This window comes from Equus quagga, chromosome 4, assembly GCF_021613505.1.
Source record: "Equus quagga isolate Etosha38 chromosome 4, UCLA_HA_Equagga_1.0, whole genome shotgun sequence".
Classification (NCBI taxonomy): Eukaryota; Metazoa; Chordata; class Mammalia; order Perissodactyla; family Equidae; genus Equus; species Equus quagga.
Genome location: NC_060270.1, coordinates 23,925,796 through 23,941,867, shown reverse-complemented (window position 1 = coordinate 23,941,867; position 16,072 = coordinate 23,925,796). Strand labels below are relative to the sequence as shown.

The following is a 16,072-nucleotide window of genomic DNA, read 5'->3' as shown; positions in this document are numbered from 1 at the left end:
CAGCGGGCGGGAGGGAGGTGCGCCCCCGCTCGGTGGAGCTGGGCCTGGAGGAGCGGCGGGGCAAGGGCCGCGCGGCCGACGAGCTGGAGGCCGGCGCCGTCGAGGGCGATGAGGGCTCTGGGGATGGCGGCAGCTCGGCGGGCTCGGACGCGGGTCCCGGCCCGGTGCTGTCGCTGGGCGCCTGCTGCCTGGCGCTGCTGCAGATATTCCGCTCCAAGAAGTTCCCGTCGGACAAGCTGGAGCGGCTGTACCAGCGCTACTTTTTCCGTCTGAACCAGAGCAGCCTCACCATGCTCATGGCCGTGCTGGTGCTCGTGTGCCTCGTCATGTTGGCCTTCCACGCGGCGCGGCCCCCGCTCCAGCTGCCCTACCTGGCCGTGCTGGCGGCCGCCGTGGGCGTGATCCTGGTCATGGCGGTGCTCTGCAACCGCGCCGCCTTCCACCAGGACCACATGGGCCTGGCCTGCTACGCGCTCATCGCCGTGGTGCTGGCCGTCCAGGTGGTGGGCCTGCTGATGCCCCAGCCGCGCAGCGCCTCCGAGGGCATCTGGTGGACCGTGTTCTTCATCTACACCATCTACACGCTGCTGCCTGTGCGCATGCGGGCCGCGGTACTAAGCGGGGTGCTCCTGTCTGCCCTGCATCTGGCCATTGCCCTGCGCACCAACGCCCAGGACCAGTTCCTGCTCAAGCAGGTAGGGGCCCACCTGGCCGCAGGGACTGGATTGTGGGGCGGGCAGGCCTCGGCCTGACTCCAGAGAGAGGCGTCCCACCCTCCCCTTTAAAGTGGCATAAAGAGTGAGAGACACATGGCTGTGTCAACTGTGTGGTATCTTCCAGCCTCTCAACCCCCTCTGGGCCCCAACATCTTCATTTACAAAAAAAGTGCCTTCGTATTATATGTAATGTTCTTGGACCGGTAGAAAACACATTAAGCCGTAGCCATTTTTGTGGGGATGAAAATGAGGAATGAGGATTGGAGGAGAAAATTCTATGGAGAGGTTCCCTTCACTTCCTCTGCTTCTGTCCCTATATATTAAAGGCCCTTGACAAAAGTGGCTGGACCCTGTAGCAGTCTCTCCCTCCTGAGAGCCACTGCTGGTTTGTTAACTGAGTCCTGGATAGAGGGTTGGGGAGGGGAGACCCTGGGCACCCCCTGCCCAGTCTTAAGGAAGAGAAATGATAACCCTGCTAGTTGTCTGAGGCTGGGGTTTGGGAGCTGGAGATATCCCTGAACTTGACAGAGGACTGACAAGTTTGTCGTTTACAAAAGTGCCCCAAGCCAATAAGCTCCCTCAGCAAAGAGGGGAAGGAGTCTCTGAGACATGTGTGGTGGCAGTCCCCCTCCTGGCCTGAGCAGAAAGCTGGTGTGGGACGTGGTGACCCCTTCACATGGCTGCTTCTGGTTCTTGCTTGTGGGTGGGGGGCAGGTTTGTCTTTGCTGGGACTGGTTGGGCCAGCCTAGAACGGTGGGCTCAGGAGGAAATTAAACTGCCTGGTTAACTGGGGACTCCACTGAAGGCTTCTGGGAGAGGGGTGTGCTTGCCATCCTGACCATGGCGTGAGACCAGCCCTCTGACTTGCACCCCTCTCCCTTTAGCAGTCCCCTTGTCTGTGGCTCCGTGGCCCTCATCCATTGACCCCTGTCGAGTCTGCATATTTGCAGGCAGCTTGACCATGAGAGAGTCCAGTGGGTCCTCGCTGCAGGCTTGTCTTGACGGTGGACCCTGCTGCACCCCTCTCCAGGCATCTGCCTACTCTAATAGAATGTCTTAACCATGTTCCGTTGTCATTGCCTTCCTCCTCCCTTCTTCTAATGCCTTTCTTCAGACTTATCCTGTGACTACTGTGTCTTTCTTGAGGGGCTCTCCTGTGCCCCCTGACTTCCTGGGTATGGTACTCTCCCAGAGGGCATAGCACCTGTATCAGCTTCAGGGCGCTGGGTTCTAGCTGCCCCTCTAAGGTGCTGTATGACTGGGAAGAAGGGGACCTGCAGCCTCCTGGGGCCCCAGGCTCCTCTTCTAGAGAGCGGGGGGATTACGTATGCCCCCTCCCTCTGTCTCAAGCCTCACCTCCTGCAAGGAGCCCTCTCCTTCTGTTCCAGCCCTACTGGGCTCTCCCTCTTCTGTATGGTTAACAATGGAGTCAGAGACACTGAGAGGAGCACGTACTTGTTCCCCAGTGATCACTGGCTTTGCTCCCCATCCAGTGTAAGCCCCTTGGATGCAGGAATCCTGAGTTATGTGTTGGTGTTTTTCCTCCTCCTCCCTCTCTCCCTTGTCTAGCACAGTGCAGGGTACTTAGTAGGGATTTAATAACTGCTTGCCAATTTGGTTGGGTTCCAAGGAGAGGAGTAGGTGGGGTTGTTGATGCTAAGCTAAAGTTTTTCTGATCTGGAATCAGAAAGAAAAAATCTTTAGCGATCAGCTTTGAACTTGAGAGAGAAACCTACTAAGAGATGGTGGTTTTAAAAAAAGTTAACTACTATTATTATAAAGCCTCCAACTCTTTGGACCTGAGGACCCAAGCTGTCACATGAGTGTTGTATCTTTGGGGGTTGATCCTGGCTTGGGTGGGAGGCAGGTGGCTTGGGTGGGTGTCGCTTTTCTGCAGAGGGAAGGGCATGTCATCTGCACGGTGCAGCAGATACTTCTAGGATCATTCAGGGCATTTTTGAAACCGGACTTGGGTCTCAGAGTCTGGTTACAGCCCTAGGCAATCCTGGATGTATGATTTCAGGCAATTGGAATTGGATCCCAGGAAGCTGGGGTGCTCCAACTCCATCTTGGCCATCGCAGCAACAGTTTCTGACCGACTCCCCTTCTAGTTCCTCAGGCAAATCCCGCTCCCTCCTCTCCCCACCTCTACTGCTCCCACCCTCTGCTTCTGTTACCCACTGTGGTCTTTAGACGCTCATTCTCTTGGCTGCAGGCTTTTGGATGGATTTACACTTAACTTCTCACATTCTGCTCGGTTCAGTACAGCAGAGCTTGTTAGGAATGGTCCATGCCAAGGGAATGCAAACATTCTTTCTATTTGGCTTCAGAGAAAACTGTATCTTTTTTTGTTTGTATTTGATTTGCCTTTCTGATTAAGTCTGATACAAAATTTGTATTTCTTGAGCGAACCCTGCTGGATGGTGGGGAAATCTTAGTGGCACAGTCCAGCCTCTGCCTCAGGTTACCCCGGAGCAGCAGGTGTTTGAGGACAGCTTGGGTTATGCCTCGTTCTTTTCTTTGGTGAGGACACGCGTCCAGGGAAATGGGGTGGCAGGGCATGGTCCCTGAGGTTGGGGCTTTGGGAAGTCCCTGCCATGTGCCTCGAGCACATGTAAGCCCTCGTGAAGACATGCCAACACAGTTTCCTATCTCCTCCTGTGAGGCTGGTCCCCTCCCTCTCACGGCCCAGGTCCTCGACTTCAGTATCTGATTTCGGTATTTTATTCTTCCCTAGTTCCTCTTATATTTGGGGGCTCTGCTGTTTGCTCCAATTGGGAGGAGAAACATTAGATATCTTAGCCGGTGCCTCCTGAGGGTTTTTACTCAAGAGAGAATGGAACCGAGAGGCAAGGAGGGGCAGCCCTTTTTGGGGGATGGTATTTCTGCTTTCCCTACTGTCTTGTTCTTGCTGGTCCCCTGGGATCCGTCCCCCTCCCCCTGTGCTCTTTCTCGCTCACTTCCTTTCTCTTCCTCGCCCTCCAGTCCCCTGCTGCTCTCTGCCCACCTCTCCTCTCCGTTGCTTGCTTGTTCAGCTTCCTTACCTCTTACTCCCCATTTTCAGCCTCTCATCCTCTCCTTCTGTGCTCTTGTCTCACTGTTGTCTCCTTGGCGGGGTACAGTAGGCACGTCACTGGGTTGTTTTTTTCTCCTTCTTTGCCTGTTAGAAGTCCCTCTGCTACACCCATACCATAAATAACACTCGAGCATCTGCCAAACGCATTCCTCACTTGTGTTAATAGGTTGCAATGATGCCGGAGCCTGTTGCCATGGCAACCTCATTTTTGTTTGACTGTATCTCACTCTGCTACATAAAGCCTATGCACGCATTCACACACAAACAAGCACGCTCACGCAACTATTACATATGCTTAGCCATTAAAGATTATTTTGGAGGAAAGGTCTTTGGGCCCCATGGGGGTGAGTGGTCATTTGGCCAAGGAGATGAGCGTGTCTGCTGTCCAGTGTTACTCTAGGAGCTGATAATGGATGGAAGAGCTCTTTGAAAAGTAGAGTCCTGTTCACATGTAGGGTATTATTATTCTGCAACCACATTAAATCTGCCTCACATGGTTCCTGAGAAAATTCTGACCCCGTGTGGGTCCCTGTGAGCTTGGGAGAGCTGCTGGAGGTTGCCCTTGCAGTGTAGGATGACCCACCTGCCACCCCAGCCTATCTTCAGCTCCTTCTGCTCTTCCCCTAACCCTGTTGGAGAAACACAGTGATTTCCTGCTTTTCTTCCTTTGTGCCTGTTTCAACCCGCAGCTGTCACCAGTTGTTCCAGAGATCAGAAAGGCGCAGTAGCTGTGTGGGTGATGTTCTGTGACTGTGAGCACGTGTGAGTGTCTGTAGCAAGGAGGCTGGGGATGGATGGGGGGAGGCGGGCGATACAGACCAAGAACCGACTACTGTGGCTGCTGAGGGGTGGGTGCCTGTGTGTGCGTGTACACATGTGTCGTGTGGGCTGGTCCCAGTGTGTGTGTGTGTGTGTGTGTGTGTGTGTGTGTGTGTCTGTCTGTCTGTCTGTCTGTGTGGGCTGGCCCCAGTGATCGAGGTGGTCCCAGGGATGCTTTCGTGTTGACTTTGAAAGGAGATTATTGCAGATCTGTCCTGTTTATTCTTGGCTGATGGCTGGCTTCCTGTGGCCGTTTGTCTTTCTGATTCTGGACCTTGATGCCTTTCTGACCTTGACCTCTGGCTCCAGTATCCTGGATGTACACGCCCCCTTTTCCATAATGATGTTGGGGGCTAGACTTGAGTGGTCAGCTCCCCTGACCCTGTGGAGTCCACCCTTCTCTTCCAAAAACCCTTACTGCTGCCCACCCGCTCAGCTGCCCAGTGAGCCCCTCCTTCCTCTGGAACTTGACCCAGTGGCCTGTCTGGTGGGCCCCTGTGGCTGCCCCATGTGTGCTGCTGGCAGCCACTGCCTCCCTGCCCACCGAGGTGATGTGGAGGAGGACACACCTCCACCTCAATGGCCAGGAATTGTCTCCCGCCAGTCACTTCCTCCTCCACCAGCACTTCTGGACGGGAGAAGTCTGGCCTTCATGAGCTCCAGCAGCGACAGCCCCGGGTGGGGGCTTGGCTGGGTGTTTGGAGCTGAGGAGGGTCTGCTTGTCTTGCCTCAAGGCTAATTGTATTTGCCAATTATATTTGCTAATTGTTTTCGATTATGTTGCCTCCTTCTCCATGCGGTGGGGAAGGGAGGTGCTTGGAGGGGAGCAGAAGCGTCTGGGAGTGGGGGTCGAGCAGGGCTTCTGGCTAGCGGGTGGTCTTCCAGATCCCAGGGTTGCCTTGATTCCTGTGGGGAGGACTTCAGGAAGGGCAGGGACCCAGCCGAGGAGCAGAACTGTCAGCGCCTGTGTTTGCGGAAATGCTCGCTGTTAATAATTCAGTCTAAGTTTTGGTCTGAAGCAAGAGCGTGAGGTCTGTGTGCTCTGGAACACAGAACAGTGTGCTCATGTTTGTCCATAAAAAGGACACAGACGGTGTGTTAAACCCCATCGCAGAAACCTGCCCGACCTCACAGAAGAGTTTTAAAAAACCATGTAAAAGGCCTGGACAGAAGCTTTCCTGTGCAGACTGGCCCTGGCTACGAGTCACTCCGTCAGGGGTACAGCTGGCGGCAGAGGCTGGGCCGTGGCCCATGCTGGCCCGGGGCCTCCTCTTCTCCTGAGAGGCTCGGTCCCAGCCGGAGATGGGTGGGTGTTTGGGGGAGGGGGACCCGAGGTGGGAGCCTGCTGTGATTGTGCCAGCCTCTTGCTGGGTGACTTCCAGTCCACGGCTGCCCGCTCGGCACCTCAGTTAACTTTATTTATCTTGTGGTGGGTCCAGCTCATGGTCGTTTACTTCCCAGGACCGTAGCCTGTGTTGGGAATGGAAACAGTTTGCTCCGGGAACTCCGACATGATTGCGCCCATAAATCCTTTGGGTACAGTTACATAAGTTCTGTTTTGGTATCTCCTTCTTTCATCCATGCTTATCAGCTGGGGATAGCTAGCTAATCGAGGGTGGGAGCAACATTCATTTTTCTCTCCCAAACACAAAACTTCGTGAAGATAATTGGGAAACCTTACTTTTTTTTTTTCTTTCCTTTTCTCAAGACAATGTCCAGATGCAGGAAAGCTCTCTCTTTACAACATTGTGAACAAAATCTGGGAGTTTCTAGTTCATGGACTGTGAGCTTAATGTAAGCCTGCATTTTGAGGCAGCTGTTAGAAATGACCACCAGGGTCTTGGTTCGGTTGGTGGGCATATCCAGCACACAGGAAGATGGAGACCCCATCTGAAATACTGTTTGCTTCTAGAATTCAGAGAAGGGTGACCAGCTTGGTAAGGGGCTGGAAAACTTGACTTCTGAGAACATTTTGCTGGGAGGAGAGCAGACCGTAGCGAGGTGCACAAACAAAGAGACAGGCAAGGCATTCTTGCTGGGATCCCTGTTGTCAGACAGGACGAGAGGGACTGAATTTATTTTCGGTTGCTCCCAGGGGCAGGGTTGGGGCAAATGGGTGGGCGCAGTAGACATAGGCAGACTTCACTCTGGGCAGGGGGTAACTTTCTAGGCTTTGGGGTTGCAGCCATCAACCCAGATGCCTGCTGGGGTCCCCAGCTGCGTCGCTGGAGTGTTCAAGCGGAGACCAGACGGCCGTCTGCCAATCTTGTTACTGAGGAAATGGAAGATTCTGCTTCCAAAGTTGGGGGCCCAGGAGTGGATCTGTTTTTTAAACAGCTTGGATCTAGTTTTCAAGGCTCCCAGGTGATCTTGATGACCAACTCTTAGGTTTGGGATCATTGGCCAGGATAACCGCTCAGGTCATGCCTAACCCTAGGAGTCTGTGGTTTAGTGTCTTGCAGCAGTGTGACTGGCTCCTGAAGTCCATTAGGGTGTCCTCTCATCAGGCCCATCTCGGCCTGTGATTGAAAGAAGCAAAATCACTGCAGAGCTGCAGACCCGCTGGGAGACATCCGCGTGGGGCTGGCGAGTGTGCACTGCTGCAAGGATGCAGACCTGGAAGGTGGCTGGGAATGGTGAAGCAGGATGGGAAGGATGCCTCAGACCTGGACTCATATTCTTCTCTCGTCGCTCCTCCCAACCATTCCCATCCTCTCCTTCCTGTTTGAGGCAGAGCAGCCTGTGGCTCGCCATTGGCAGTGGTGGTGGTGGGGATGGGGATGCAGCAGAAAGATGGACCTTGGTTTGAGTCCTGGGTTATTTCTTCATTTGTATGGTAAGTGGATATGAAAAACACTGAGGATACCGCAGGTCTGGGGTGGACGGCCCAGAGTGTGGAGAACGAGGAGATCAGGGGGTGGAAGAGCGAGGCGAGAGGCAGAGAATTAGGAGGTGGTTTGAAGGGGGAGGAGTAGGACTTAAGGGAGGGAAGAGGAGACTGGAGCTGTGAGCATGGGGAGGGGAAGGGCCTGGAAGTGGGGGCAGGGATGCTCCCTGAGAACAATGGGACACAGTCACCAGAAAAGGGGATAGACAAACAAGCACGGGAGACAGTGGCTTTATTCTTTAGGCCAGCCTCGTGTTTCAGCACGAAGTCCCCCCACTTCTTGCTCTGGGAGGGTCATGAGCTGTTACTTCTGGGCTTGAGGCTTCCTGACCCCACACTTGGGTGGTCCCCTCTCCCTTCCTCTCAGGGGCTCCCTGGGCTTTATCACACAGCTCCCTGCAGTCCCTCTTGGCTTTCGGAAGGGGTCCCGAGGGACCACATGGTAGGTGCACAGTGAGGGTTTGAATGAATGAATGAACGGGTAGAGGGGTGGGTGGACGGCTGCACGCAGACTCTCTGCTGTGCCGAAGTGCTAGACCAACACCTCCACAGAAGGAGGCGATGCAGCTCGGCTCGGAAGCCCTATTTTGGTGGATTGTAATCCTAAACTCGGAGCAGGGCTTCCAAAATCCCTCCTGCTGCAATTTAAAACGTGTGCCTTCTTGGAATCAGAGAGCTGTTGCCTGGCAGTGCGATACTATATCGCTTCACAGATATGAAAATCATTATTAAATCATTCTTTCAGCCTTCTCCCCATTCATGCAGACAACAACGATTTATTAGCTGCTTGCTAGGTACCAGGCACTGTGCTAGGCTGTGGGGGTTCAAAGATGACTCAGTCTGGGTCTTAGCACCCAGGACTGCCTTTAGCCCAGACTCTCCCACTAAGTGTCCTTTGGAGGGATGTTTCTAGATGTTTACATACACACATTCAGTCCTGTGTCAAATAAGTTTAGGAAATACTGGGTTAAATGGAGTTCTTTACTATAGGACTTTAAAGCTTCCAGTGTGTTAATATGCACTAAAATTTGCCAAGAGGGGGATGTTGCATGAAGCCTTTATCAAACATATTCGACTCCAAAACCAATTTTTCAAGGAGCCTAACAGGGGGCATTATTGTTTGTAGGACACACTGCTTTGGGATGCTGGGCGGAGCCTGGAAATTTCTCCGGGTCCAGCCCCCTGCCTGTAGGGTGGGCCTTGGCAAAGTAATCTAGATGGGGGCATCTGTCTGGGGGCTCTCCTCCCTCAAGAAGGAGATCGTCCAGCATGCATTGGCTGCCTGCCTGTTTTAAGGTCTCATTCCCCGTCTGGGTCGGAAATCCTTTATAAAATAAAATGATAGGGCTGGAAGGGACCAGGGAGATGCCGCTTTATCTAGTTTCAGTTTCTTTTTGGGGTTTTCTGCTGTCCTGAGACATCAGAGCAGGTTGGGCTTCTGTGTAATGACGTTTTGTGGGTCTGGGGTCCATTGAATGTCTTTCCAGAGCTTTTGCTCCAGGCACTGGGTGCACGGCTGCCCACGGGGACATAGTGATGGGCCATTCCAGATCATTCTTCATCCCCCAATTTTCTTTGTTTCCTTGCCACCCCCACCCTCCAAAAGGAGGAAGCCCATAAAGAATCTTGATTATAAACAATGAGTCTATACTGAGTCTGTACTGCAAACCTGGCAGTGGGCTAATCCCCTACATACGTGACCTCGTTGAATCTTAATATCACCCCTAGGAGAAAGACATTTCTATCCCAATTTCAAGGCTGCAGAAACTGGGATAAGAGAAGGTAAGTAACTTCCCCAAGGTCACACAGCTAATGAACACAGCAGATGGTTCAGCGCCCGCCCATATTCCCTGGGTACAGACCTTTCTGCTCTTGCCAGCCAGACTTCCAGCTGTCAGCACCTGAGGCTTTCTCTGGCCCTGGGCCTCTCTGCCTGCTTGTGGGGCAGGTCAGGAGTGGTGGGGAGTGACCACCCCCAGAGCCCCTCTCAATTACTGACTGCTGGGCGCTGGTGGATGGATACCCCAGCTCCTTTGCCCCTGGGGTGGGGGGAGGATTACTCTGACACATGGTCTACACTGGCTCTCAGTCCTGCAGAAGGATTCCTTCCTTGTTTCACTTCTCCAGTCCCCTCTAGGGTTTCCTGGAGTCACTTCTCAGATAAACCACTTGTACTTAAATCCTTGTTTCAGGACCTTTTCCTAAGGGAATCCAGTTGAGAGGGGAGGAGCGGATTCTAACACACATTTGACTTGAACACTAGGGAGGGGAGAGGCCGCCGATGGGGCAAAAATGCATCAGATGTGCAACCTCTGACCAACTCAGAACCTAGTCCTGCCTGGGCCCCTCGCTCCTCTCTGATAACCTGTCTGTCACTAGTAGAGTGGTTGCTGGACTAGAGGAATGATGTGAAATACAAAAAAATTTTTTTAAATTTTTTTTTGAATTTTTACTTCTGAACAATGTGTGGCTTTCTGTCCCCAGACAGTGGCTCAAATACCAGCCAAAAGACTCCAATACTTTTACATTTGGTTAGCATTTTATGGGTGACAAAGGACCTTACCCTGTGTGATCTCAGTGGCTGACCTGTGTTGCTGATACTGTGTTGGAGAGGAGGAAGCAGGAGTTCAGAGAGGTTGAGTGACCTCATTCAGATCACACAGCTGGTTAGCCAGCTTAGGAGCCACTCTACAAATCCAGATCTCTGACTCCAAAGCCAGTTGCAGTGCAGCCCTGTGTCCACCCCGTGGTGCCTAAAGAGGCTGTAGGAGGCACAGCTGCTCTCAAGCAGTGGTCTCGGTTTGGTTTTGGAATGCGTGGTTTTTTATTTGTGATGGCCTTCCTTCCTGCATGGGGTCTGGCTCAGATGGGCGCTAAATGGTCTGTCATTTCCTGAGCCTGCGAGTGTGCCGTGGGGGAAGGCAGCACTGAAGTGTTCAGTTGGCGCCCACCTGGGATCAGATGTTTACCTGTGAAGAGCCCCCGAGTGGCTTTATGGATACGTGGGTGGGGACTGAGACCCCGAAGAGGGGTCAGAAACGATGCTACGATAGCTTAGCTCTGGGAGTGAGGCTGCTCGCATCCAGCCTTCTGGTGGCCTGCGTGGAACAGGGCAGGGAAGGGAGGAGGCTGCTGGGGACGCATCAGGCTCACCTCTCGGCACATCCCGGAAGTTAGACCCAGGTCTTTCTGTAGAGTAGCATCTAGTAGGTGTGCAGTTTAGTGCTTACTCCTGTGTTTCTAGGATGTCTTTAAAGCCCAGCTCCCCACAACCATCGACACCCTAAGAAGTACCCCACCCATCCTGCTTCAAATCCCTGTCTGTCTCTGTTGCTCTTTTCAAGAAAACTAAAGGAAAATGGAACTCCTGCCCAGATGCCATTTTTTGCTAAGTGGATTTTCAAGATTTTATTTTCATATTTTCTTTTGGGGATGAAAAGGCTGTTTGTTCACTTAACATGCCCAAGTCCCCAGTCTTCCTCTGGCCGAGTCCCTTGTCCTGTAAGCATTTCACCACGCTGCATGGGAGGGGTCCGTCCGTCCTGCTGACTGGCTCCCAGGCGGTACCCCCAGCTAGGAAGTGCCTGGGCCAGACGCCTCTGCTGAGGAGGCTGCCGAGGGAGAGGGGCCAGAGCTGAGTCCCGGGTGAGCAGGGTGGGCTTGTGCCCCTCCAGGGACCCTGCCTTTGCAACCTCCAACACTGTGAATCTAAATTAGAAACATCCTCTTCTTTTTCTCTGTAGCGCTTGTGCTGGTTTGTAATTTTATCTTGGTGGGTTTTCTGTCTGTCTGTCTGCCTGACAGTCAGCTCTCTGAGGACAGGGGCCTTTTCTGATTTAATACCCAGATATTTCTTGGATGTTAGTGACTGTCTGACCCCTACTTGCCCAGCGCTGTGGGAAGAAGCAGACAGTTCCCATTCTCAGGTTCCGCAGGGATTTCTGACTCTCAGCAGAGATGGGCCCCTCATGGTGCTCCCTCAGACCAAGGAGAGCTTGCACTGCACTGGCAGGAGCCATGTGCCTGGGGTCCTGGTCTTACAAAACACTGCTTTTCATTTCTACCCTCCTCCCTTTCTTGGATTCCCTACTGCCCCTTCAGGCGACGTCAGGAGGGGCCGAGTTATGCCGATTTGCTGCCCCCTGCTCTGGTCCTCAGTCCCTCTCTCCTTCTCATCTTTCTTCTGGTGTCTTTTCCCGCTCCCTGAGCCCTCCCCACTTCCCCCGTTTCCAGCTGTAAGATGTGGGGAAGACCTCAGAGACTCTCCAGGAGGCACGTTCAACCGTAAGGACAATAAACATGAGCATGGATAACTGCACAATTTCCAAAAAGTGTTCTTCATCCTTTTCAGAGCACTCCCATGACATCGCAATTCGCGCAGGGGGTTATAAACTTGCTTGCAGTTGATTGCCATGTATTACAGTGCACGTGTCAGCTCAGTTTTTCACCTCAAACGCCCAGGGCTGACACTTAAGCTTTCTGGCTGGGTTAACCTTGAGTAACCCAACGGAGCTTCAGGTGTGGGAAGGGAAGGTGTATCTAGGAGCTTTTACATAACCCCAGTATCCAAGCTCATCTGAGGTGGGCCTGGGCATCAGCATTTTGAAATGATGCTAATGTCCACCAAGGTTGAGAACTACTGCCCTGAGCCTCCCTTCAGCAGAGGGCTCCGGTGGATGACGCCGAGTCTGATTTACAGCTATATTGAGAGACGAGTTGTTGATATCGAAAGGGTTTATTGTGGTGATTCAGTAAAGAGTGATGGCCACAAAAAATGACTGCAGGCGTGTAATAGGGGAAGAAGACTTGGTTGGTGGGTGGCGTATAAAATCTCGTCAGGCAAGGCTGTGGCTCGGTATATTTATGTTGCTCTTATCACCAGCAGTTAGCCCCAAACGTGGCTCGATAAATGGCTTAGTGCAGTGTTAACATAACTGCAAGAATATTGTAGAAAATGATTGCGACACCACGTACTCGACTGAGCCATCTTAGCAGAGCCGCAAATCTCAGTCAGCATCCCTGACGGCCTGTTAGCTATAAACACGTGCCTATCGATCAGTATTAACTGTCCCCTCCTCTCTGTTTTATGTGATGTTTCACTTTTGAATGGGGAGAAATTGTACCAACACCTGTGGCCTTACGACCCTTGGCAGTGTTTATTGGTTTTTGCGAGTGTCTCTCCAACCGGAATGTAAACTAGAACAGTGTCTGTAATAGATGCTCAGTAAGTGTCTGTGGACGGATGAATGAATTTGCTCAAAGTTACACAGCACGTAGGTAAAGAGCAATGTTAGTCCAGCACTGTTACCACGATGATTTTTTCTTCGACTCTTAAGCTCGTGAAGAGCAAGGAATTATATAGTTGGTGACTCTCCCCATGCCTTTATTATTCTCAGCATGTGTGGCGAAGACTCAGAGAGTAAAGAAAGGTGCCGTGCAGGGTGATGGAGAGATGGGGCTCGCACCCCGCAAGGATTTCCATCCTGTCCACAGGGACATTACTTCTTTTCGAGCATCTTTGGATCAGGGCAGGGAACATAAGGATCCTGCTGCAGCTTCGTGTTCTGGGAAGACCGAGAGAAGCACATGAAGCTGGCGTCTACCTGAGGATTGAGAAGATTGAAAGGCGCCAGCTCTGTGGGGCTGGGGCCTGGGAAGCATCCCTATCCAGAACAGGGAGACGTCCGCAGGTTAAATCCTCCACGAATGGCCACATGTGGATTCTGATGTGGCCTTTTTTGGAAAGGGGTTATCTGGGGAGAGTTAATTTTGGATTTCGCTTTACATTTATTTTTAAAGTGGAATATTTCTCCAGCGTTGGTGACAATGGCCTAGAAAAGTCAGTTAGTCACCATCTGACATCTTCCTACTGTGGGGTGTTGCTGGCCCTGCTTCCGTCCCACCTGATGTCTGTGGGGCTGACTTAAATCCTCTCCCTCTGAGGCCTCTGGGGTAGCTTCACTGGCAGACATGTCTACAGGGCACTCCTGCTGGGTCTGGAGTGGTATCCTCCTCTGCTTTGATCCTGGGGTGCAGGGAGCAGCTGCGAGCCTGTGGGGATGCTGGGGCAGCCGCCGGGCTGCTCTCTTGCTTCTCCTGGAGGAAGCGGTGGCATCTAGTTGACGCTTTTCCCTGTGCACCGGGTCCAAGTCTATAAGACTGGTTCCAGCCTGTGTCCCCCCCACAGTCTGTTTGCTCTATATCTTCTCCTGGAAGTAAAAGGCAAATCACCCTAAGCCTGGATTTAAAGAACAGACCTGGTTCTCTTAAGGGAATGAAAAGATGTCGACTGCCTCATCCCTATTCTCCTAGGGTCCTCTCTACGTTCTACCATAGAACCGGAAGAGGGTCTCGTGGGCAGACGCTGGGGCGTCTGTGCTGTGAGGGGCAGGAGAAAGGAGCAGGCACGGGGAGAGGATGGCAGAGGTGGTGCCGACCCACACATTTGGTTGAGAGGTGGGGAAAAGGACCGAGGCTTGAGGCTGGCCCTGGAGTGATGTGTGGGGCATTTACTGACTGCAGGCTGAGCTGCTAACTTGGAGGCTGCACTGGGTCTCACCTCCAGCTGTAATTAGCCTAATATGGACAACTGGGGCCTGCAGGGAGCCAGGCGGTGCCTGGGAGCTGGTGAGCTCCGGAGGACCAGTTGCAGATGGGTGCGCCGGCATTCTCTTCCCCACTGCAGAGGGCAGAGGCTCCGAGCCTTGGGTTTCCCAGGAGCCAAGAAGCCACTGGCTGGTCACACAGGTGGTATATGCCACCCTGACTTCTTCCACTTGCTCCTGCCCTGTTGTCCAGCTCTGCCCTTCTGGGGAATGGGTAATCAGGTGGTCCTGGAGGACGATGCCTCTCTCTGCTGTTAATTAATTCATATGAACTCTTAACGTCTCTAGGCCCCAGGAGTGAAAAGCCTGGGGAAGTGACCCTGATGGGCAGGTGGGGGCGGGTGGGGCCAGTGCCTTCTTGGCCTTCTACTCTGAGCTGAGGAGAGCTTTGTGAGCTTGCCTCCCTCTAGGGCTGGGGAGGGGCTGAGTGCAGGCATTTACTGTGGGGGGGGGACTGCTCCTTTTCTCTGGGGACCCTTCTGGATTTGGAGGTGTCCTGACAGCCTGCTCGATGTGAGGTGGGCTGTCCTTTGGGAATGGCATCTCTGTTTCCTTCCTTTGCACCAGCCTCTGCCACTGTCCTCAGGAACCCCTAGAGCCCTGGGCATGGGGAGGAAGAGGGGCTTCATCCTTCCCTTTGGGCAGTGTTCTGTCTGATAGAAATCTTCCGCCTTTCTGCGGTGTCCAGCCTAAAGATAGGACAATACTACCAATTCCTACTATTTATCAAGCACTTATCGTGTGCCTGGCACAGCACTGAGCGCTTAGTAACTTATGAGGCCCTCATAATCTCCCAGGAGGTAGGTATTGCTTTGTTTTTTTTAGGAGAACGTTATAGATAAGAAAATTGAGGCCCAGAGGAGGTAAGTGACTTGTGTAAGGTTGCACAGTTAGAGAGTGGTATAGCGGTCCTCCAGTGCGCTTACTCTCAGCCAGTACTCCAGCAGCTCCCAAACTTATGAATGCAAAAATTCCCCAGGAAGCCCATTTAAAAATTCAATTCCTGGGTCGCTTGTCAAAAGAGTCTGATCCCGTAAGGCTAGGGTAGACCCTGGAATCTGCATCTTAAGTAGGCAGCCCAAAATTTGAGGTGGGTGCCTCAGGACACAATACCACCCTACACAGCCTTCCCAGGTGGAGAAAGGATTGAGGCCGACAGGGTCTCCCTTCCCGGAAATGGTGGTGAGTGCCAGGCCCACCGCAGGGACGGGGGTTCTGTGTTAACTCCACCAGGGGTAGGCTGGGGAAGGCAGAATGAGATGGTTAGACCGAGGGTAGGAGGGGACCTCTGTTGAGCTGGCGCCTGCTGGTTCTTAGCGGGCAGAGCTGGAGGGAGCTGGAGGAGTCGAGGGAGAGAGGCGATGGGAAGACTGATCTAGAAGGCAGGAGCAAGGAAGTGGTCCGGTAGCAGAGCACAAGTCAACTGCCGGAGAGGGGAGGCGGACAAAGGGATTTTCAGGTGACTGCAGGGCCCCCGGCTGTGACACTGCAGTGTGATGGCAGGCACAGCAGTCCAGACAGGGAGACGTCCACCCCTGCCTCAGTTTCCTTGTCTGTACCACATAGGTCGGAAGATCTCTGAAGTTCCTTCCAGTGTGTATGTTAACGGGCACACTGGGGTCAAATAAGAAAGGACTTCACCCCAGCGGCCTGGATGTGGACAAAAGTGATAGAACCAGGGAGACTGAGAGTCACACAGCCAGACGGTGCATGGCTCTCAGACATTTCCTTCCTGCCTTAACCTTGGTCATGGGTCATCCATCCTCCTGGTCAGTGTCCCTCCATCTCCTTGAACTCAGCATGACCCAGAACAAAATTCACCGTCATCCCTCGATTGGCCTTATTTTGGTCAGGGTCAGTTCTCTCTTTGCCTTGGTACTGAGGTTAGACGTTTGCTGCACTGAATTATTTAACAAATCTCTACCACGCGTGAGGCAACTGGGAGACGGAGATGACAAAGCTGCAGACC

The 16,072-nt window shown here is 52.9% G+C and overlaps 1 protein-coding gene across 1 annotated transcript in view; it reads left to right on the top strand.

Moving 5' to 3' along the window:
• The window catches only part of ADCY5 (adenylate cyclase 5), a 150,424-nt gene that overhangs the window by 1,812 nt on the left and 132,540 nt on the right, over positions 1 to 16,072 (top strand). Inside the window, exon 4 of the mRNA XM_046658813.1 lies at positions 4 to 695. Coding sequence (XP_046514769.1) covers positions 4 to 695 — 692 coding nt within the window. The remainder of the gene's footprint in view (positions 1 to 3; positions 696 to 16,072) is intronic.